Consider the following 25978-nt stretch of genomic DNA (forward strand, 5'->3'; position numbering starts at 1 on the left):
GAATACAGCAAAATCAGTAATAAGAGGGTACAGGAAAAGCATCAGATGAAATTCAGCATTCTCTCACCATAAAAACTTTCAACAAATTAGGTATATAAGAGTCATACCTCAACAGAGGAAAGGCCATTTGTGAGAAACTCACAGCTAACATTACACTGATTGGTGTCAAGGAAGCTGAAAGCTTTCTTGGCAATGTCTAGAACAAGACAGGGATGCCAGTCTACCATTTCTATTTTGTATAGCACTGGAAGTACTCAGAGTAATCAGGAGAGAAAAAGAAATAGAAGGAATCCAAATCGGGAAAAAAGAAGTTAAATTACCCTGCTTGCAAATGACCTGAGCTTATAGGGAGAAAATGCTAATAACTCTATCAAAAAGCTGCTAGAAGTCATAAACAAATTCAGTAAACGTGCATGATATAAAATCAACATGCAAAAATTAGTATTATTTCTATAAATAATAATAAAGTATGTAAATAAAAGAAGTCAAGAAAATAATTACATTTATAGAAGCTACAGAGAAAAGTATCTAGGAATAAATTTAACCATGAAAGTGCAAAATCTGCACAATGAAAATTATAAAACATTTGTGAAACAAATTGAAAAAAACACAAATAAATAGCTATATGTCCTGTGTTCATGTACTAGAAGAATTAACATTGTTACAATGTTCATATTCTCCAAAACTAGCCACAGACTCAATGTAATCTCTATCAAAATATCAATGACATTTTTCACAGAAACAGAAAAATATTTTTCCAAATAAATTTCCAAAATATTTTGAAAACAGGAAAGATCTTGAATAACCAAAAAAAAGGGGGGGGGGACAAAAACCAAACCAAACAAACACAAAAATCTAGAAACAAAGCTGGAGGTATCACACCACCTGACTTCAAAATATACCACCAAGCCATAGTGATCAAAGCACCATGGTACTGGCAAGAATACAGACTCAGACCAGTGAAGCAGAGCAGAAAGCCCAGGAATAGATCCACATATTTCCAGTGAACTCATTTTCAACAAAGGTGCTGAGAATACAAACTGGAGAAGAAAAATTCTCTTCAATAAATGGCTAGGGAGACTGGATACTCACATGCTTAAGAAGGAAGTCAAACCCATGTCTTCACCACATAGGGACATCAACCCCAAACAGGTGGAAGACTTAAATGGAAGGCCCCAAACCATTACACTACTAGAAGAAAACATGGGACAAAGCTCCATGAGGGCAAGGAATTTTTAGTGGAGACCTCAAATGGAAACAAAAGTCAAACTTAACAAGTAGGATTAGGTCAAACTAAAAAATTTCTGCACAGAAAAGGAAGCAAGGAACATAGTGAAGAACCAATATACAGAGGGAGGAAGATATTTGTCAACTATGCTTCTGGCAAGTCATTTTTCTCCAATATGTATAAGGAACTCAAATGATTCAATAGCCAAAATTGAATGGAAAAAAAATAATAAAACCAATCTGATATTAAAATGGGAAAACAATCTTCAAACCATCTGTAACACTTCAAAATACAGCTCCAGCATCCCCCTCCCCAACACATACACACAGGGATTCTTATGAGCAGTCAGGAGTGGGAGTGGGAACCATTGCTTTTTTAAAAATTATGCAAAAGATCTGAACAGATACCTCTCAAAGGAATACCTGTGAATGGTCTATAGGTACAAAAAAAAATACTCACTATCACTAAACATGCAGTAAATGCACATCAGTCTTACAATGAAGCACAGCATGGCGGCATGTGCTTGTAAGCCCAGCCACTAAGAAGGCTGAGGCAGGAGAATTGGGCAATTGAGCTTGGGCAATTGAGTGAGCACTCTCTCAAAATAAGAAAATGGAGGAGATACTGAGGATATAGCTCAGTGATGGAGCAATGCTGGGTTCAATCCGTAACATCAGAAAAAATAATTACAATGATATATTGACCTCTCCCCACTTAGAATGGTTATTATCAAAAAATCAAAGGATTACCACTGTTGATAAGAATGTGAACAAGCGGGAACCCTTGCACACTGTTTATCGAAATACAAATTAATGCAATCATGATGGGAAATAGTATAGAGTTTCTTTAAAAAAATAAAAATAGAATTGCTATATTCAGAGTACATTTCCAAAGGAAATGAAATTAGTGTGTCAATGAGACATTTGTATTCACATGTTTATAGAATCATTATTTATCATAGCCAAGATATGGAATCCAACTTAAGTGTTCGCCAATAGGTGAGTAAATAGGTTGGGCATGATGGTGCATGCCAATAATCCAAGCAAACCAGGAGGCTGAGTCAGGAGGATCATAAGTTTAAGGCTAGCCTCAACAACTTAAACCCTGTCTCAAAATAGTGCTCCCTTTGGCAGCACATATATAAAATTGGAACAATGCAGAGATTAGCATGGCCCCTGCGCAAGGATGACAGAAAAATTTGTGAAGTGTTCCATATTTTAAAAATTTGTTTACAATAAAAAAAAGAAAATGTTAAAAAAATTAATTAATTAATTAAATAAAAAGAAAATGATTGGGGTGTAGTTCACTTGTAAAGTACCCCTTAGTTTAATTCCCAATATTAAAATAAATAAATAAAAACAGGATGAGTGAATAAATAAACTTGATCATATCACAACTGAAGATGATTCAACTTTATCAGGATGCAAAAGCAATATACTTTCTATAGAAACTACACTTTGAATTGTTATCTTTTCCAGTGGGATACTGCATGATATTCATTCAACATGTTAGGCATCTGCAGCGAGCCACAGTTCCCACCAGCCACATGATCTTTAGGGTAACAACCAATACTCCATCAGGTACTGTGTTGCTAAGCCAAGATATTCGGTAAGTTAAATTATTAAATGCATTTTTGACTTGTGACATTTAAACTTTTTATTGGTTGTTATGGTTTGGATTATGAGGGGTCCCCCCAAAGTTCCTGTGTGAGGTGATGAAATGTGTGGGAGGTGAAATGATTAGATTATGAGAATCATACCCTAGCCAGTGGATTAATCCTTTTGAATGATTTAAAAATTTGAATGGATTACAAAGTGGTAAGTTGTCGGAAGGTGAGGTGTGGCTGGAGGAAATGGGTCACTGGCAACATACCTTGGGAATTATATGTTTTGTTTTTGACTCCTTCTTGATATTGTTTTCCTGGTTACCATAAAGTACACAGCCTTCCTCTGCAATGCCCTTCTGCAAAGGATGCTCCATCCTACCTCTGGACCAGACCTTTAGAGTCAGCTGATCATGGACTGAGATCTCTGTAACTCTGAGCCCAAAATAAACTTCTCCTTGCATGAAATTGTTCTTGTCAGGTATTCTGGTCACTGCCACAAAAAGCTGACTAACATGTTAGTTTGCTAAGATATAACTCTAGAGCGTATAGAGAAGTATCTGTCTACAGAGGTGGAATACTACTCATTCATGTGAAAGGATGAGTGCTGTTGCTTGTGACAACAGAGTGAACATGGGGGACATTACTTGAAGTGAAGTGAGCCAGAAGCAGGAGATTAATGCCATATAATCTCACTATATGTAGCATCTAAGAAAGTTGATCTCATAAAAGTAGAAATTATGATGATTTCCAGAGGCTGAGGTGACTGGGGGTGAGGAGGAAGAAGGGGATGAGGAGATTTTGGTCAAAGATGACATAACTATACTAACATCAATGACAATATACTCTACTCTTTTAAAAATGTAAAGTGGATGTTATTTGCTCTTTCTGCAAAAATGTTAGGTAATGCATCTATTAATTGGCTATATTTAATCATTCCACCCTGTATATATGCTTCAAAACATCATGTTATAAAGGTAAAAACATACAGTGTTATCTGTCAATGTAAATAGTAATCAAATATAAAGAATAAAATCCTGTGAAGGGAGAGATGTCTGCATTGAGTTTGAGGGGCAATAGTTTAAAAATCAAGGCTCTTTGTCTCCTCTGAATAAAATGTCTGTGTCCAGACTTTTCAGTGACAGCATATTGCCTCTTTGGAAACCATTTAATAGCATGTCAGGCTGTGTCTTCTCTGTCTCATAAGCACCTCCCATCCTGCTCACCTCCATGGTTAGGGCGTCTGCAGAAGTCTCCATTCCATTCACCCGTGCAGCTTTTTTAAGTTTCTGTAAGCCCTCCTCAGGTTTGTTGTTGATAATCAGCCACCGAGCTGACTCTGACACCCACCTGATCAAAGATGATGGAAGTGTAGTCAACTCTCACATGGTATTTTCCACAATGCCTTCATTCTCCTTCAATCAAATACCTACCACTTACTAAGTTAAGTTGAGAAACATGCTGTCATGTTGCCTGGTACCATAACTGGGCCAGGGGGAAATGATGCCTGCATGCAGTACGCCTGCAAGCTGGGAAGGCAGACATGAGCCCTATCAGTTCCCCTCTTGGTTGGATACACATTGACTATGGAGCTCAGAGCACTGGAGCATGAGGGGCACTTAGATGTTCAGACCTTCTCCAAGTTCCTTGTAAGGGCATGAGAAATACTTACTCATACAGTGTTCTTTTCCTAAAATAAGCACCCCAAAATAATTTTGCTTATTGAAGGTCCCATACTGACTAGAAGCACTCCCGTTCCTACCACTGTGATGGAGTCTGCATACACAAGCAGCTTCATCTGCTTCTATGCTCTCATCCCTGTAACGGGAACAATGACACCACCCAGGTTGCAGGTTTGTTATGAAGGTGATTGACATCATGGATGAGTGCACCAGAGGGCACACCCTCTTGTCTGCCTGAACTCATCTCACTCTATTAATCTGTAATCATCTCTCTGGGAGTCATTTCTCACCAAACAGGCCTTCTCCCTGGACCAGCCTCTTGGGAGGAGGAACATCAAAGCCTGTTTTAAGGCTTTCTAAAGAGAGGAAAGGAAGAAGAGTCATGGAACAAATGAGATAAGGTGTCCAGTCTGCCTACACTTTCCAACTGGAGAAACAGTGCTGCTCCTTCATTAAAGAGCTCCGGAGGTATTCATGTATGATTTTGTCTAGATGAACCCAATTACTATTCTTAACTGTACTGCTCTAATACAAAAATGGCATTTCAAATACAAAAACGCAAAAAAAGTACATAAGGAAGGAAATTTCTTCTTTCTCTCATTCTTTATCAATTCCATGGATGAAAATTGCTCAAATCTCTGGGCTTTTTTTTTTGCAAAGCCATACACACAAATACATGGCAGAGTGGTGGCTACCTAATCTCCAGGTGCTCTCCTCTGTGATAGAAAATGCTTTTATTGTTTCATTGTTTTAGATTCATTCAATACTTTTAGTTTTTGTCAAGCACCTTCATAGTAACTATGTAATTTCAATCAAAAAAGTACAGGCATAGAGCATACCAGTGTTCTGTTACCATAAATTGTACTAAAAATAATACTAATTTTCTCAAGTTCCTAAGAATGGAAGTGGCAGAGTCAAACTAAAACTTAAAATTTTTATGATTTTATCAATTCATTATAATTATATACAATACTGGGGTTCATTGTGACATAGTCAGACATGCACATAGCATAATTTGATCAATTTATTCAATTTTATTCAATAAATTTATTCAATTTATCATGATTTGGTTGATTTCATTTCCTAGTACCTACTTCCCCTTGCATTACCTTTAGATTTTCTTCCACTTGATCTCACTTATATTTATGAGATCCCTCTTTTATTCCTTTTTTTCTCTCTCACTTCTGCATATGAGAGAAAAAATTTGACCCTTGATCTTCTAAGTCTGGTTTAGGTCACTTAGCTTGATGATCTCCAGTTCCATCCATTTACCCGCAAATGACATAATTTCATTTTTTAATATGTGAGTAAAATACCATTTTGTATATATACCACATTTTCTTCATCTATTTATCTATTGATGGACATTTAGGATGGTTCCATAACTTGGCTATTGTTAATTGTGTTGCTATAAATATGGGTATGCATGTATCACTATAGTATGCTGATTTTAGTTCTTGTGGATAAATACCAAGGAGTGGAATATCTAAGTCACATGGTGATTCCATTTCTAGTCTTTGAGGAAACTCCATACTTCTGTCCACAGTGTTTGTATGAATCTACAGTTACACCAACATTGTATAAGTGTACCTTTCCCCCACATCCTCATCAGCATTGTTATTTGTATACTGATGATTGCTATTCTAACTGAAGTGAGATGAAATCCCAGTGCAGTGTTGATTTGCATTTCAATGATTACTAAGGATTTTGAACTTTTTATGTATTTGCATTTCTTCTTTTCAGAAATGTCAGTTTAGTTCTCTTACCCATTTATTGATCATGCATTTTTCTGATGTTAAGTTTTTGGGGGTTCTTTATGTATTATGAATATTAATTCCCTGTAAGAAGAGTAGCTGACAAATATTTTCTCCTATTCTGCAAGCTCTCTATTCATGTTCTTGTTTCCTGTGCTCTGCAAGTTTTTTTAATTTGATACCACCCCACTTATTGATTCTTTGTTTTATTTCTTATGCTATAGGAGTCAATACCTGCACCAACACATTGGAATGTTGACCTCATGTTTTCTTCCAGCAATTGCTGAGTTTCTGGTCTAATTTCTATGTCCTTGAGCTACTCTGACTTGACTATTATATAGGATGAGAGGTAGGGATCTAATTTCATCCTTCTACACATGACTGTCCAGCTTTCCCAGCACCATTTGTTCAAAAGGTTATTTTTCTCCACTGTATATTTTCAGCACCTTTGTCAAAGATCATAACTGCATCTATGTGGATTTGTCTCTGTGTCTTCTGTTCTGCCTAATTGGTCTTCATGTCTGTTTCTATGCTAGTTCCATGTTGGTTTTGTTTCTATAGCTCTGTTATATGATTTGATGGTGCTGTGATGCCTCCAGCATTGCTCTTATTGCCCAGAATTGCTTTGGCCATTCTGAGTCTTTTATTCTTCATTATGAATTTTAGGACTGTATTTTTCTAGCTGTGAAGATGTCATTGGCATTTTGATGAGGATTGCATTGAATCTGTAGGTCCCTTAGCAGTATGAAATAACCTTTCTTTCTTCTGATTAATTTTGGGTTGAAGTCCACTTTATGTGATATGAGATACATCAAGGATGTTGGTCTGCAGTTTTCTTTCCTTGATTTTTCCTTACCTGTTTGGAATAGTAGGGTGATACTGGCTTCATGGAATAAATTTGAAATGTTACCCACCTTTTTATTTCATGAAACAATTTAGAGAGAATTGAGAATATTTCTTTTTTAAAGATCTCATGGAATTCAGTCAAAAATCCAACTGGTCCCAGAATTTTCTTTGACAGAAAGGTTTTTATTGTTGCTTCAATTTCATTGCTTTTTATTGATCTGCTTAGCTTTTCTATAAACTCTTGGCTCAATTTGGGTAAGTCACATGTTTCTAGAAATTTGTCAACACCTTCTAGATTTTCCAATTTATAAGAAAATAAGTTTTCAAAATAGTCCCTAATGATCCTCTATATTTCAGAAATATCTGTAATTATATGTCCCCATTCGTTCTAATTTTGTTGCTATGGAGTCTTTTCTTTCTTATAATTGGTTTGGCTAAGGGTTTATCAGTCTTGTTTATCTTTCCAAAGAAACAACTCTTAATTACATTGATTCACTGAATTAGGTTTTTTCATTTTGTTTCATTAATTTATATTTTAATTATTTCCTTTCATCTAATGAACATAGAATTAGTTTGATCCTAGTTGTCTATGGCCTCGAGATGAAACATTAGATTTTTTTATTTGGGATATTTCTGTCTTTTAAATGTAAGCACTGAAAGCTATAAATGTTCTTCTTGGAACTGCATTCTTAGTGTCCCAGATATTTGGTATGTTCTTGTTTGGTTCTAGGAATTTTTAACATTTCCCCTCATTTTTTCTATTATCCATCCCTTTTTCAAAAGGGATGTATTGTTGGGCTGGGGAGATAGCTCAGTTGGTAGAGTGTTTGCCTCGCAAGCACAAGGCCATGGGTTCAATTCACAAAACAAAAAAAAAAAAAAAAAAGTATTTTTCAGGGGTTCCAAGATGGTGGGTAGAGTAAGCAGGCACTGCTGCTTTGCTGCTTGGAATTGAAATAATAGTAATACTACTTCATTACAAGGTGGGTGTATGAAGAAAATCATTATAAATGAATAAATGAGTATCTGTCTGTCAGAGATTCAGAGAAGCCGAGAAATGCTGGTGTTTGTGAATGAAGGATATAAGTAAACACACCAAAGTCTGGCAGCAGCAGGGGTGCTGTGCCACCACAAAGAGAGGGACAACACAAAGGGAAAGAGAAACACAGTGGACAAATTTGACACATAAACAGCTGTAAAAGGCAGTTTAGACTTAGCAGATAAAAACACTACAGAGTGAACTGGTGTTTAAAATATGCTCCATGTTTTTCAACATGTAAATGAAGAACAGAGATGGAGATCCAACTGGAGGACTTTTAGTTGAATCTCATTCCTACAGGACATCAAGATTTTTAGCAAAAACTTCTACTTTGTCCCTGCTGGTGCTTCAGATATGAAGTTTGCCTGAAAAATCATGATTCCAACACAGTTATGGTGAATAGCAGATCCAGGGGGATTCAAGACAGAAGCAGAGGGGAGTGCAACCTGCTCTCCCTTTGGGCCCTGTGGTGTGAATGATGAGCTAAAAAAGACAGGAAAATTGAACAGGTGGGCAGGATTACATGCAGGGATAGAGAATTTAAACTGCATATTTGGTGACCAATGGAGGGGACAGCTACAGGAAACCTTCCATGCACCATCTGCCCATAGTGGTCAGCTACCAAGACCTATGGGTAGAATTCTGGGGTGATGTTAGAAATCCAGATGCCCAGTTGAGAACATTATCTACTCAACCCTAGGGATATGAGAATTTAGGGTGCAGAGTAATAACCCACACAAAGGTCCAAAGCCAAAGGTAGTTTTAAAACAATTTTGTTTTCCTTATTAACTAATTTATCAACCAATTAAAGAAAATGACCCCCATTTATCACTCGATTAGTGGACTTCTAGAGAACATGTGTAATAAGTTTTTAAAGATTTATGAGTATGTTGTTCTGAAGGACTGTAACTTCTTGAAATTAATACCTCTGTTCTCTCATTGTACTTGACATACTAGCAAGTTTAATTGAGTGAAATGTAGACACCAAGGCATTCACCCAACCCACAGTATAAAATAAGAAAGTGTCCTTCATATAAAAGTAAAAGAGATAACTATTCCTTAAGGAATACTAACAATATGAAAAAGTAAGGGAACAAGTCACTCCAAATAGCTCACAATACATCTGGTCCCATGGACACCAAATGAAGGAAATATCAGAAAAGGAATTCTAAAAGTTGATGTTATGCCATACTGCCAAAAGTGCTCTACAGATTCAATGCAATTCCAATTAAAATCCCAATGATGTACCTCACAGAAATAGAGCAAGCAATCATGAAATTCATCTGGAAGAATAAGAAACCCAGAATAGCTAAAGCAATCCTTAGCAGGAAGAATGAAACGGTGGGTATCACAATACCAGAACTTCAACTATACTACAAAGCAATAGTAACAAAAACAGCTTGGTATTGGCACCAAAATAGACAGGTAGATCAATGGTACAGAATAGAGGAAATGGACACAAACTCTAATAAATACAATTTTCTCATGCTAGACAAAGGTGTCAAAAATATGCAATGGAGAAAAGATAGCCTCTTCAACAAATGGTGTTGGGAAAACTGGAAATCCAAATGCAACAGAATGAAACTAAACCCCTGTCTCTCACCCTGCACAAAAATCAACTCACAATGGATCAAGGACCTCAGAATCAGACCAGAGACCCTGCATCTTATAGAAGAAAAAGTAGGTCCAAATCTTCAACATGTTGGCTTAGGATCAGACTTCCTTAACAGAACTCCCATAGCACAAGAAATAAAAGCAAGAATCAATAACTGGGACAGATTCAAACTAAATAGCTTTATCTCAGCAAAGGACACTATCAGCAATGGAAAGAGAGAGCCTACAGAGTGGGAGAAAATATTTGCCACTCATACTTCAGATAGAGCACTAATTTCCAGGATATATAAAGAACTCAAAAAACTCTACACTAAGAATACAAATAATCCAATCAACAAATGGGCTAAGGAAATGAACAGACACTTCACAGAAGAAGATCTACAATCAATCAACAGATACATGAAAAATCTTGAACATCTCTAGTAGTTGTGAAATGCAAATCAAAATCACACTAAGATTCCAGCTCACCCCAATTAGAATGGCTATTATCAAGAATACTAGCAACAATAGGTGTTGGAGAGGATGTGGGGAAAAAGGCACACTCATACATTGCTGGTGGGGATGCAAATTAGTGCAGCCACTCTGGAAAGCAGTGTGGAGATTCCTTAGAAAACTCGGAATGGAGCCACCATTTGACCCAGCTATCCCACTCCTTGGCCTATACCCAAAGGACTTAAAATCAGCATACCACAGAGATACAGCCACATCAATGTTCATAGCTGCTCAATTAACCATAGCCAGATTGTGGAATCAACCTAGATGACCCTCAATTGATAAATGGATAAAGAAACTGTGGTATATATATACAATGAAATATTACTCAGTCATAAAGAATAACAAAGTTATGGCATTTGCAGGCAAATGGATGAAATTGGAGAATATCATGCTAAGTGAGATAAGCCAATCTCAAAAAACCAAAGGCCAAGTAATCTTACTGATAAGCAGCTGATGATACATATTGGGGTGTGGGAGGGAGGCAAGAATGGAGGAAGGAGGGACTGTATAGAGGGAAAAGAGGGGTGGAAGAGGTGGGGGAAGGGAAAAAAGAACAGAATGAATCAAACACCATTACCCTATGTAAGTGTATGATGACACAAATGGTATGCCACTATTTCATGTACAAACAGAGAAACAAGTATACTGTGAGAACATTGAATTAAAAAGTTTCTGCCCAGCCAAGGAAACATTTAAGGGAATGAAGAGACACCCTGCAACATGGATGAAAATCTATGCCAGCAAGTCCTCTGACAGGGGATTAATATCCAGAGTATATAAAGAACTCAAAAACTTAACACCAAACAGTTCAATCCAAATAGCCCAATCAATAAATGCTGAAAATAGCTAAATAGAAATTTCTCAAAAGAAGTAATACACATGGCCAACAAATAAGTGAAAAAATGTTTAACATTCCTAGAAATCAGGGAAATGAAAGTCATACCACATTATTTCTTCTCACTCCATTTATAATGGCAGTCATCAAGAATATAGGATATCCATGTTTATAACAGCACAATTCACAGCAACCAAGTTATGAAACGAGCCCAAATGCCTACCAAAAAACAAATGGATAAAGAAAATGTGGTATATATACATAAAGGAATTTTACTTAGCCATAAACATAATGAAATTATGTCATTTGCTGATAAATGAATGGAACTGGAGAACATCATGCTGTGTGAAATAAGCCAGACTCAGAAAGTCAGAATCTAGAGATTCTGAATCTCTATGCAGAATCTAGAGAAAAATAAGGAAATAAAAAGGAAGATCCCATGAAATAGAAGGGAGATCAATGGAATAGAGTATTGAGACTGAAGGAGGAAGCAAAGCAAAAGGGGGGAACTGTGAAATGGAATTGACCAAATTATGCTATGTATATATATGAATATACAAAAATGAATTCTACCTTTGTGTCTATCTATAAAACACCAATTAGAAAAATAAATAAATAGGAGAATACCAGTAAAGCAAAAGGAGCAAGGGGAAGTAAAAAGGAAAGGAAAATACTAGGGATTATAATGGAGCAAATTATATTTCATACATGCATGCATAGGTCAAAATGAACTCCCATTGTTATGTATATAATGCACTAATAAAAAACATAAGATAGTGTATGTTCAATTTGCATTTTTGTGGTGTTTGTAACTTTTCTTGTTTCATTTCTAATTTCATTCATTTATATTTTGATAAGATGCAGGAGTGTGTGTATAGATCAGGATACATATACTTCAATCATATTTCAGTGGTTATTATATGTAATTTAAAGACTTGCTCTGTGATCTAAAATATTTTCATTTTGGAGAAGGTTGTATGAGCAACTCAGGAAAAGGTTAATTCGCATACTGATGAAAAAAAACTTCTGCAGATGCCAATTAGGTCTATATGACTTATAGTATTTTTAAGTCAGAAATGTCTTTATTGATTTTGTGTCTGAGTGAAATATCTATTGGTGAGGTGTTTCAGTTTTTATTTGTCTAGTTTTGATTTATTTTTATTTGTTTTAGTCAGCTATTTCACTGCTGTGATGAAAAGACGGACCAGAACTATTTTAGGGGCTCATGGTTTCAGAGGTCCCAGACTATAGATAGCCAGCTCCATTCCTCAGGGCTTGAGTTGAGGCTGGACATCATGGCAGAAGAGTATGGTGGAGGAAAGCATCTCACCTGATGATCAGGAAGCAGAGAGACTCCACTCCCCAAACCCATGCCCCAAATGACCCACCTCCTCCAGCCATACCTTACCCAACTTCAGTTATCACTCAGTTAATCCCATCATGGGGATTAATTCACTGGTTGGGTTAAAATTCTGATAACCCAATAATTTCTCCTCTAAACCTTCTTGCATTGCCTCACACATGAGCTTTTGGGGGACACCTCACACCCAAACTATTAGTGTTTGAAATCATCAAGTAAGATTGCATTGGCATCTATCCAAGACTTTAGGTCAAGAAGTACTTATTTTGTGTACTTATATGCACTCATGTTTGGTACATAAATATTTACTATTGATATATCTCCCTGCTGGCTTGTTCCATTTACTAATATGAAGTGATCTTTTTTGTTTCTTCTGATTGATTTCTTTTGCTTGAATTTTGTTTGTTGAATATGAGACTAGCTACTCCTGGCTTATGGAATCCCTTTGGATATAGTGTCCTTTTCTAGGTTTGGATCTTGTTTTTCAGTCCATATGACCACTTTTTTTTTAATTGGAGAATTGAGATCATTTACATTCAGGTTATGGAGAAATGTATATTATTTACTGTCATTTTTATTTGTTTCATAAATCTAGTTCTTGCTTGCTTAACTACTTGTCTAATGAGTTTCATCCATTTGGGAGTTATGGGGTTTATTTTAAATTTTTCCTGTTTGTAGTATTTCTTTGAGGATTTTCTATAGTGTTGGTTTAGTGTTCATTAATTCTTAATTTATCCTTATCTTGGAGAATTTTTATTATCCAATGATTCTGAAGGATAATTTACTGGATACAGTGATGTTACTTTGCAGTTATTTTCTTTTGGGGGTTGGAATCTTGTTCTAAACCCTCCTGGCTTTTATGGTCTCTACTAAAAAATCAGAAGATTATCCTTATTGGTTTACCCAAAAAGTGACCTGAATTCTTTTTCTTGGGGCTTGTAGGATTCTATCCTTATTGTCTATGTTAGCATTTTAATTATGAGGTGATATGGAGAAGTTCTTTTATGATCTTGTCCATTTGGATTTCTATAAACATCCCATATATGGATATCCATCTCAATCCTAAGTTTGGAAAAAAATTTGACTATTTCTGCTATTATTTCACCAAAAAGGTTCTTAATGCCATTAGCCTATATGGTGGTACCTCTTCAACTCTAATGACTCTTCATATTGATCTCTTAATGTTGTGCCTAACTTCTGTATATTCTGATCATGGTTTTCTTTCTATTTTCTTTATTGTTGACTGAGTGTTCAGGTTCATATTTACTATTGATATATCTCCCTGCTGGCTTGTTCCATTTACTAATATGAAGTGATTCAAAATCTGAAGTTCTATTTTCTATATAGTCTAAACAATTGGTGTGACCTTTATAACTGAATTTTTATTGAAGTAGTATAATTATACATAATAGTGTAGTAAATTGTGCCATACTTTATTTGTACATAATATAATTTAATAAAGCTCATCCCCGTATTTTACTATCAGTCCCTGATCTGCTTGCTCTAATATATTGATCTCCTTTTTATATAGTTATAATTTTAATTAATGCATTAAAGTTATATATGAAGGGAGAATTTACTGTGGTAGATTTCTTTCCCCAGTGCTTCCCCAAGCTCTCCCCACTCTTTTCTTCTTGTTCCCTTTCCTCTATTTTATTGGTCTCTCTTATATTTTCAGGATATTTCTTTTTTTATCCTTTTCTTCCCCTCTCATTAGCTTTCACATATGAGAGAAAACATTTTCTCTTGACTTTCTGGGTCAAATTCACTTAACATGATGTTTCTCAGTTTAATACACTTACCAAAAAATGACATGATTTTATTCTTTGTAAGTGAGTAAAGCTCCACTGTATATATAAACCACATTTGCTTTATACATTCATCTACTGATGAATACTAGGCAGGTTTTATAACTTGGCTATTGTGAATTGCATGGCTTGAATAGTGATATGCATGTATCATATAGAATGCTGATTTTCATAAATTTGGGGAGCTGGGATAGCTGGGTCATATGGGGGTTCCATTCCTACTTTTGGAGGAATCTCCATACTAATCTCCATAGTTGTTGCACTAGTTTGCTGTCCCATCAACAACGTATAAATGTAACTTTTCCAATAAATCCTTGCCAACACTTATTGTTATTTTCGTTCTTGATGTTTGCCTTTCTGACTGGACTAAGGTAAAATTCCTGTGTATTTTTTATTTGCATTTTCCCCATGGCTAAAGATGTGGAAATTTTTAAATTATATTTGTTGGTCATTTGTATTTTTATCTTGAGAAATATTTGTTTATATCACTTGCCTACTGAGTCATTTTTTCTTGGTGTTTTCCTTTTTTGAGTTTTTTAATATATGCTTGATATTACTCCCCTGTTAGAAGAGTATGTGGCAAAGATTTTTCTCCCATTCTGTGGGCCCTTCCTTCATGTCCAATTGTTTTTTTGCTGTTCAGAAACTTTTTAATTTGATGCCATCCCATTTATTGATTCTTGGTTTCGCTTTAAAAGTCCTATTAAGGAAGTCTGCAACTACATATTGCACCTATATGCCTGTTCTTATATATTGAAGTGTTGACTCTATGTTTTCTTTAGCAGTTTCAGTGTTTCAAATCTAATTCCAGGGTTTTTTCATCTTTGAGTTGATTTTTGTGCAGGTTGAGATAGTGATCCAGCTCCACCCTTCTACATATGGAGTTTGCTCAGTACGTTTGTTAAAAGGGCAGTCTTTTTGCCAATGTGTATTTTTGTCACCTTTATTAAGATGTAGATATATATATCATACATGTTATATATGTGCGTGTGTTTGTCTGTCTTCCATTCTTTTTTATTGGTCTACGTGTCTGTTTTTATGCCACTATCATGTAGGCTTTGTTACTATACTTCTCCCTTATAATTTGAAATTGGATATTGTGATGCCTCCAGCATTTCCTTTTTGGTTAAGAGTTGTTTTAGTTATTATGGGTCTTTTTTTCTTCCAAATTAAATTTAGGACTCTTTTTTTCTAAGTCTGTGAAGAATGCCACTGATATTTTGATGGGAATTGCATTAATTCCTAAATGGGTTTTGCTAATATGGCCAATAATAATTTTGCCTATCCAAGAATATGAAAGATCTTTCCATGATCTGTTACTCATTTTTTCCTTTGATATGCTATAATTTTCACTGTAGACATCTTTCACCTGATTTTTTTGTATATTGTGGTACTAAGTAGTATTTTATTGTCATTATATAAGAAAATAGCATAATGATATTGCCATTAGTGCAGCTAGCATGGAGATTCAGACTTCAGGAATAAACCCTGATGGGGTGATCTCTGATTGATGTTAACATTTTACTCTCAGCAATACATACTTACAAACAAAACAGCATGTATTTACTATGACCTCGGGGAAACATCAGTTTCCTGCAGATAAATTGACCAACACATATAAGAGGCATGTAATTCCAAACTAATCAAACATAAAATAACTTAAATAACTGGTACTCAGGAAATGAGCATAATAAAAGACTACAGAATCATGTCCTTATCTTGAATCTCTTTTATAAAAGTTGCAAGTGTTAGAAGGATGACTATTGCTTGCACAGTGCTTCAGTATTTTTTTGCTCAAGCTGTTCAGAGCCTCTAAGGCCTTCCATTCGAGCAGAAAGCTCTAGTGTGGTTCTTTCTGATCCTGCCTTTCCATGTTTGTCTCTAGGTGAATGTGAGAGAGAAGTAACCATGAGGTCTACCCTAAGCCAGGGTTCCTTAGAAAGCCTGGTGAATGAACGGCAATTAGTAGGGTTACCAGCAAGGTACAATGCAAGCAACAGTGGGTAACTCTGGCCCCCGATTCAGTTCCTGATTCTCCCTACTTTGTCTCACCCACTAGCACACGTCTATCACTCCTTAAGTTCCTCCCTGCTTTCCAGAAAGAAAATTATACCTTGCAAACATAACACAGAGTAGTCAGACTTAATGAAACAGCTTTGGGTGATTTCTTTTTAATACAGATAAATGTAAGGAATGAAGTAGATGTTCTTGAGTTCATATAAAGTAAGATATTTCTTAAAAAGAAAATGTATATATGGAAAAATCAATTTGTTTAGTATTACTTTTTGTGCTTTAACCTCCAAAATTACAATAAAGAAGAATACATATGCTGAGAAATCTTCACCTGTTTAGATTAATTCCCAGTACTTTATTTTGGGGGAAAATTACAAATGGAATTGTTTACTGATTTCTTTCTCAGTAGATTCATTATTGGTGTATAGGAAAGCTATTGATTTTTGTTTGTTCATTTATCCTGTTAAAATGTTGAATTTGTTTATTAACTACTGAGTCTTCTGGTGTAATTTCTGGGGCTTCTAAATATATGATTATGTTATCAACAAACAGACTACTTGGTTTCTTCATCTTATACTGTATCTCTTTAATTCCCTTCTCCTGCCTTATTGCTCTGTGATTTCAAGCTCAATATTGAATAGGACTGGTGAGAATGATCATCTTTGTCTTTTTCCGTATTTTTTAGTGAGAATACCTTCAGTTTTCTTTTCAACTTAAGATGGTGAATTTGGGTTAACATGCTATATGATGTTAAGGTAAGTTCCTTCTATTTCTAGTTTCTTCAGTGTTTTTTAAATGAATGCATGCTGAATTTTGTCAAAGATCTTCTGTGTCTATTAAGATTATCATGTGAATTTCCCCTTAACTCTATTTATCTATAGAATTATATTTTTTAAATTTACAGATGTTCAAATAACCTTGCATCCCTGGGTTGAAACCAAATGATCATAATGAACAATCTTCATTTGTTTTAAATGTTGATCGAAAATATATTTTCATCATGGGCATTCTTCTATAGTTTCCTTTCCTTGAGGTGTCTTTTTTGGGTTTTGGTATCAGGGTGATACTGGCTTCATAGTATGAATTTGGGCGTGTCCCTCCACTTCTATTTCATGGAATAATTTGAGGAGGTTGATATTAGTTCTTTTTTAAAGATCTGGAGAACACAGATCAGAATCCGTCTGGTCCTGAGCTTTCTCTTTTGGAATGCTTTATAATACTGCTTCAATCTTATTGCTTAATGTTTTTGTTTAAGTTTCCTTTATTTTCTTGGTTCAATTTTGATAGCCTGTGTATGTCCAGAAATTTGTCAGTACCTTCTAGATTATACAAAATAACATTTTCCTTTTTATATTTTTCAGAATAACTTTTCCAAATTGTCCCTAATGATTCTGTGAATTTCAGATATATCTGTGTTTGTGTCTCTATTTTCTTCTCTAATTTTTATTTGGGTCTTCTTTTTGCTTTATTGACTGAGGTTTATCAATCTTATTATTCTTTACAAAGGTCTGATTTTTTCACATTGATTATTATGCTTTATTTCATTAATTTCATCTCTAATCTTAATTATTTCCTACTTTTTATTGGTTATAGAATTACTTTCTTTCTGCTTTCCTTGCCCTTGAGATGTAATATACAATGATTTATTTTGACTCTTTCTGTTTTTAAATTCAGAGTTATTATGAAGAGATGTTTATTCTTTCTTGATAGTTTGATTTATTTAGTATATTTTATGCAGTCTTAATTTTTTATTCAATTACTGTCTAGTGAGTTTCATCCATTTAGGAGCTCTGGGGATTATTTTTAGATTCCTCCATGGGTAATATTTCTTTCAAGTATTTTATGTAGTTCTGGTTTAGTAGTCGTGAATTCTTTTAGTATATCTTCGTCTTAGGAAGTTTTTTTTTTTTTTTTTAAATTCAATTCTGAAGGACGGTTTTGTTGTATATAATGATCTTGGTCTGAAATTTTCTTTCAGAGCTTGGATTATCTCATTCTATGCCCTCCTGGATTTAAAATGGAGTGAAGAACTGAGGAATTATCCTTATTGGCTTACCTCTAAGTGTATCCTTGCATTTCTCTCTCTCTCTCTCTCTCTCCCTCTCTCTCTCTCTCTCTCTGTCAGTACCAGGGACACTTAACTACTAAGCCACATTCCCAGCCCTTTTTTGTATTTTATTTAAAGACAGGATCTCACTGACTTAATTAGTGCCTTGCTAAGCTGCTGAGGCTGACTTTGAACTCACAATCCTCCTGCCTCAGCCTCCCAACCTGCTGGGAATACAGATATGTGCCACTGTGCCTGGATCTGACATTTTTCTCAAGGCTTTAAAATTATATCCCTATTCTCTACGTTAGGCACTCTGATTATGATGTGTCTTAGAGAGATTTTTTGATATTGTATATGTTTGGTTCTATATGCCTCCTGCATGTGTATGTTCACCTAATTCTTAAGGTTTGAAATTTTTTTGCTATTATTGAAAAGTTCTTAGTACCATTAGCTTGTATCTCCAAGCCCTGTTCAATTCCAATGAACCTTTTTTAAAATTTATTCATTTTAGAAATACATGACATTAGAGTATATTCTGATGTATTATACATACATGGAGTATAACATTCTAATTTGAATCCCATTTTTGTAGTTGTATATGATGTGGAGTTTTACTGGTCATGTATTAATGTATAAACATAGAAAAGTTATGTCCTATGTTCATTGTACTGTCTTTCTTATTGCTATGTTCTTTCCCTCCCCTTCACTCCTCTTTGTCTAATCCACTGAACTTCTATTCTTCCCTCCCCACTTGTGTGTAAGCATCTGCATATTGAGAGAACAACTGACTTTGGTTTTTTGGTTATTGGCTTATTTCACTTAACATGATAATCTCCAGATCCATCTATTTACCAGAAAAAGTCATAAAGTCAGTGTGGTCTTAATGTTTTCTCATAGTTCTTGCATATTCTGAAAATGATCTCTTGTTTTCTATTTTACTCCTTATAAGTGTTCAAGTTCATATAACCTGTCTTCAAGGCCTGAAGTTCTCTTTTCTACAAAATCTAATCTGTTGCTCACACTTCCAAATTAATTTTTATTCTATTTATTGTGTTTTTAATTTCCAAGAGTTCTAGTTAGGTTCTTCTCATAATCAATCTCTCATTGAAATTGTTTTTCATTTCCTGTATTTTCTCTCAATTTGTTCCTTAGATCTTCTAACTCATAAATCATTTTAATAATCAACTTTTGTTTTCTTCTTCTGTAATTTCATCCCTTTCAACATCTGTGGGGTTTTTTTGGAGGGGGAATTGTACTACAAATGTAATTTATTTTTTTCCTTATCAAAATAAAATAATGGTTTATTCTACTGATTTTAATAATATTTTTATTATTGGTAAACATAAATGCTGATTACATAATTATTCTTCATATAATATTAGTGTGCAAATCCAAACCACATATAAATGTAATCTCTAATTATCTCTCCAACTCCCCTTTTCCCAGAAGAATGCCCATGAATAGTAATATAGAATAAGATGAAAGGGATTCATAATTGCATACTCCATTATAATTTAAAACATGGTACAAAATAGAGAAAATAGAGAAATAAGGGAAGTCAAAGAAGGAAGATGATGGGTAAGAGATAAAGTTAGAGTACAAGAGGAAACTGAAGTGGAATATGTATATGGGGAGACAGTAGGTTTTAATTATTATTAGTCAGTTACTCCATAAATTATCATAAAGAAGTTAAGATTATTTGTTGAAGTTTTTAAAAATTTGTTCTTTTTAGATATACATGACAGTAGTGTATTTTTACATACATACATACCTGGAGTATAACTTATTCTAATTAGTATCCCTTCTTGTGGTTATACATGATGTGGAGTTTCACTGGTAGTGTATTCATATATGAACATAGGAAAGTTATGTCCAATTAGAAGTTCTTGAAATAGACTTTTATATCTGTTTCAAATTTTAGAACCTACAAACTGTGAAGAAATTATTCAAATGTAAATCTCATGCTTTTTACTGATTTTGATTCTGACTCAAGCCAACCAAGCTTATTAAATCACACATGAAGGCCAATGGAGAAGAATAGAAGACACAGATACAAATCCATGCAGATAAATCTGATCCTTGACAAAGTTGTCAAAAACATACATTGGATAAAAGATGAGATTGTTAATAAATTTTGATGAGAAAATTTGATATCCACGTGCAGAAGAATAAAATTAGATCCCTGTCTCACCCTGCACACAAGGCAACTCAGAATGGATCAAAGACCTAGGAATTATATCAGAAATATTGCAACTGAGAGAACAAAGTATAGGGATCACATTGCAACATTTATGTGCAGGTAGTGACTTCCTTAATAAAACTCCAAGAACTCAAGAAATAAAACCAAAAATCATTAACTGGATGGCATCAAATTACAAAGTTTCTGCATAGTAAAAGAAAGTGTGAAGATTGAATTCACAGAATGGAAAAAAACTTTTGCTTGTTATTCTTCTTTTTCCATTTTATTGTTACATTGTATATCACAGTGGGATTTGTTGTTATATAACAAATACATAATACATGTTTTTTTTAAGATGGCAGAATAGAGGAGGTTGCTTTCCTGACTGCTCCATTGCATGAAACCCAGAAAGCAGACAGCAGGCAGCTTCTCAGCAATGTTGGTGAAAGGAGAGGGACTTTACTAGAATTTAAAACTGGACATTAAAAGAAGATCAGGGACTCAGGAAGTTGGATATAATAAAATAAGGAAGAAATCCCCAGCATCACAGCCACTGCCCCAGCTGGGAAGGAAGCAGCAGCCAAAGTGGTCTCTCCATGTGCAAAGTGGAGGAATAAGGGAAATAAAGAACAAATATTTTAGGAGGCCTGAGGCATGTCTGGGTATAGAGCACTTAGAGATCAAAGACATTGCCTGACTCAACTGAAAGACATGCTGCACAATATCCTTGTGCAGGAAAGAAGCCACCATATCTCCCAACAGCATGCAGAGGACAGAGAAAGGAAATATTTTACAGCTGCCTTGTGGGGGCCAGCAGCTGCAGGAGCTAATTCCTGGCAAACCTGATTTTGGCCTGAAATACAGGCCCAGTAAACACATACTACATAACATAGAGTGTGCTTAAGTGACCAGGAGAAAATCAAATAGAGAGGTTTACACAGGGGACACATGGTCATGGAAACCCACCCAGCTCTCCCTTTCCCCCTCTAATCTGGCTGCTTGCAGGACCAGCTAAGAGAGACATATCCAGTCAGGAATTCAGAAGGACATAAGCAGAAGAGATTGAGTTTGGAGACTGAACCCAAGACCAGGAAACATGGGGTCCACAGGTGACATAGTGGACTAAGAATTTGCTCCTCTACCACTCTAGTGGGACCTAGGGGAGTTCCTGCAGTACAGTCTTCCAGCATGGACCAGAAATTGCTGAGCCCTGGAGGTGTACTGATTTAAAATCTTCAGACCAACTGGCATTCAGTGAAGAGTGTGGAATCCACCTAAGCCTAAACCCTGCCTCCAGAAATTCCACTTAGGAGATTACCTCTCTTTTTCAGCAATCTGAGGGTGAAGCATCACACTTAAGATGACCCCATCTAAAACTGCTAAGAGGAGAAGCTGAAAATATTTTGAATGCTGGTGGAAAGAATTCTTTAACTTTTCATCAAGATTTTTTGCCCTTTCTTTTTCTTTTCTTTTTTCCTTTCCCCTGTTTAATTGTGACCTTAATGGTTCATGGACATCGATACATACTCATATTTTTTTCTCAGTTCTACCATTTTTGAAGCCAGTTATTTTTCATGGATCAGGTTTCCAGGGACTAGGATGTCTGATCAGTATATTTTAGTTTTGTTTTGTATTTTTTAATTTTTTTAAATTTTTATATATACTTTTTTCTCTCACCAAGGATGCCCCTGTATTCCCTTTCCCTCTTTTCTTCCACTAGCAGCCAATCACCATTATTCTCTATTTCACTCTTTGTGTATTTTTTTCTCTTTTCTCTCCTCCTCCCTCATAATCATTACCTCCCATTCTCCCTCTATCTGCCATTCGAAATTGTGCTAAACCCTTTTGCAAACTTACTGTTTTTATTGTAGACAATAACTGATTATATCATTTCTGTTCATTGTGATATTTAACACTGTAGATGTCATAGTAGGAACTATTTGGTTTAATGCTGTATATTGTTTGCATTGGTAGTTATTATTTGTCTGCCACGAAGCCATGAAAAACTGGAAACCTTAGGGACACTATAAGTCCACAGGGTATAAACTCTACTGCCCCAGATTCAAACTGTTAGATGGGTAGATGAAAAAACAACATGAAAAAGCAAGGTAACAAATCATCCCATGCAAACTAAGATACTCCAATAACAGAATCCACCCACACAACAGTGGAAGAAATGTCAGAGAAGGAGTTTAGAATGTACATGGTTAAACTGATCTGTGAAGTAAAGAATGATAAAGGGGAGAAATCACAGAGGAAAATACAAAGAGTAAAAGGTTACTTCAATAAAAAGATGGAGATTCTGAACAAAAAGACAAGCAGAAATCCTTAAAATTAAGGAATCAATAAACCAAATTAAAAATTCATCAGAAAGCATCACCAACAACTAGACCAGTTGGAAGATGGAGTTTCAGGAAATGAAAACAACATATAATATTGAAAAGGAAGTTTACCACAGAGAAAAGATGTTGAGAGACCATGAACAGAACTTCCAAAAAATATGGGATACCTGAAAAGACCTAATTTAAGATTTATTGGGACAGAGATACAAACCAAATGAATGCACGATCTTTACAATGAAATAATATTTTAAAAATTCCTAACCCTAAAGAATAAAATGAAAATTCAAATACAGGAGACTTACAGGACCCCAAATATACAAAATTGCAACAGGCCCACACGAAGACATATTATTAGGAAAATGCTTAACATACAGATTAAGGTTAGAATTTTAAAGGCTGCCAGAGGAAAAAAATTACAGGTAACATTTAGAAGGAAATCAATCTGGATCTTAGCTGATCTCTCAACTGAGACCCTCAAAGCTTGTAGGACCTGGAGTAATATATACCAAGCTCTGAAGGAAAATGGCAAAATTGATTCTGAATTCAAAACCTTCTGTGATACATAAAATTCGAAAGAATTCACAACTAGAAAGCCTGCACTACAAAACATACTCAATCAGATACTTCATGAAGAAATGAAAAATAAAAGTAAAAACCAGCAAAGGGAGGAACTACACTAAAAGAACAGTGAATCAATAAATTAATTCAAAGTAAAAACCAGAAATAAATCAAATGACCAGGAACACAAATCATAAAACAATAATAACACTGAATGTTAATGGCCTAAACTCCTCTATCAAAAGACATAGGCTGATAGATTGGATTAAAAAACAAGATCCAACAATATGCTGCCTCCAAGACACTCACCTCATAGGAAAAGACATCCACAGACTGAAGATGAAAAGTTGGGGGAAAATATATCATCCACATGGATCTCATAAACAAGTAGGGGTTTCTATCCTCGTATAAGATAAAATGAACTTCAAGTCAAAGATAATTAGAAGGGATGAAGAAGGACATTTCATACTGCATAAAGGAATTATACATCAACAAGACATAACAATCATAAACACTTATGCCCCAAATGATGGAACATCTATGTACATCAAACAAACTCTTCTCAATTTCAAGAATCAAATAGACCACAACACAATAATACTGGGTGACATTAACACACCTCTCTCATCATTGGATAGATCTTCCAAACAAAAATTAAACAAAGAAACTATAGAACTGAAAAATACAATTAATAACTTAGACTTAACAGACTTATATAGAATATTTTGTCCATTATTGACTTAATTACTTTCTTCTCAGCAGCACACAGACCTTTCTCTAAAATAAACCATGTCATAGGCCACAAAACAACTCTTAGAAAATACAAAAAACAGAGATAATATTTTGCATCCTATCAGATTGTAATAAAATGAAATCAGAAATCAATGATAAAATACAAAATAGAAGGTACTCTAACACCTGAAGACCATACAATATATTATTGAATGATGAGTGGATAGCAGAAGAAAGCAGAGATGAAATTTTAAAAAAATACTTAAGAGGTAAATGAGAATAGCAATACAACATATTAAAATCTCTTGGACACCATGAAGGCAGTACTAAGAGGAAAGTTCATTGCATTGAGCTCATTCATTAAAAGAATAGGAATTCAACAAATAAATAACCTAACATTACATCTCAAAGCCCTAAAACAAATCAACACCAAAAACAGAAGACAGGAAATTAAAATCAGAGCTGAAATCAATGAAATTGAAACAAAGGAAACAATTCAAAAAAATCAACAAAAGTTTTTCCTTTGAAAAACTCAATAAAAATGATAAACCTTTAGCCAAGCTAACAAAAAGAAAAAGAAAAAACTCAACTTACTAAAATTCATGATGAAAAAGGAAATATCACAAAAGTCATTACTGACAGATGACGACCAGATATTACTAAATTTGTACTCTAATAAAATAACAAATCTTGAAAACAGCAACAAATTTCTAGAGACATATGATCCACACAAATTGAGGCAGGAGAACATATAAAATTTAAACAGACCAATTTCAAGCAATGAAATTAAAGATGCCATCAAAAGCCTATCAAGAAAGAAAAATCCAGAACCAGATATACTCCTGGTTGAGCTCTACTAAACCTTCACAGAAATTACAACAATCCCCCTCAAATTACTCCATGAATTAGAAAAGGAGGGAACCCTTCCAAACTCCTCCTATGAAGCTAGTATCACCCTGATACCAAAACCAGACAAAGACACACCAAGGAAAGATAATTTCAGACCAATATGTCTGATGAACATAGATACAAAAATTCTTAATCAAATACTGCAAATCACATATAAAAATGTATTTAAAAGATAGTCCCACCATTTGACCCAGCTCCTCGGCCTATACCCAAAGGACTTAAAATCAGCGTATTATAGAGATACAGTCACAACAATGTTCACAGCTGCTCAATTCACCATAGCCAGATTGTGGAACCAAACTAGATGCCCCTCAATTGATAAATGGATAAAGAAACTGTGATATATATATATATACACAATGGAATATTACTCAGCTATAAAGAATAATAAAATCATGGCATTTGCAGGCAAATGGATACAGTTGGAGAATATTATGCTAAGTGAGATAAGCCAATCTCAAAAAACCAAAGGATGAATGATCTCACTGGTAAGTGGATGATGACACATATAGGGGGTGGGAAGGGGGCAAGAATGGAGGAAGAAGGGACTGTATAAAGGGATAAGAGGGGTGGGAGGGGTGGGGGGGGAAATAATAACAGAATGAATCAAAAACTATTACCCTAGGTAAATGTATGATTACACAAATGGTATGCCTCTACTTCCTGTACAGAGAAAGAGATGTATCCCATTTGTTTACAGTAAAAATGAATTTAAAAAAAAAAAAGACAGTCCTCCATGACCAAATGGGGTTCATCCCAGGTATCCTAATTTGGTTCAACCTATTGAAATCAATAAACATAAATTATCACATCAATAGACTTAAAGACAAGAATCACATTATTATCTCAATAGATGCAGAAAAAGCATTTAACAAAATGCAGCATCCATTCATGTTCAAAACACCAGGAAAACTAGGGATAGTAGGAACAT

General features: G+C 34.9%; 1 protein-coding gene across 4 annotated transcripts in view; it reads right to left on the reverse strand.

Moving 5' to 3' along the window:
• LOC306638811 (organic anion transporter 7-like) overlaps positions 1–25978 on the reverse strand; it is a 39703-nt gene that overhangs the window by 6769 nt on the left and 6956 nt on the right. For all 4 annotated transcript variants that reach the window (XR_013757564.1, XM_079102184.1, XM_079102185.1 and 1 more), the window contains exon 5: positions 4058–4181. Coding sequence is in view for 3 of the 4 variants with exons in the window: in XM_079102184.1 (XP_078958310.1) it covers positions 4058–4181 (124 nt within the window). In the remaining variant the exon portion in view is untranslated. The remainder of the gene's footprint in view (positions 1–4057; positions 4182–25978) is intronic.

The sequence above is a fragment of the Sciurus vulgaris genome (assembly GCF_902686455.1).
Source record: "Sciurus vulgaris genome assembly, chromosome: 11".
Taxonomy (NCBI): Eukaryota; Metazoa; Chordata; class Mammalia; order Rodentia; family Sciuridae; genus Sciurus; species Sciurus vulgaris.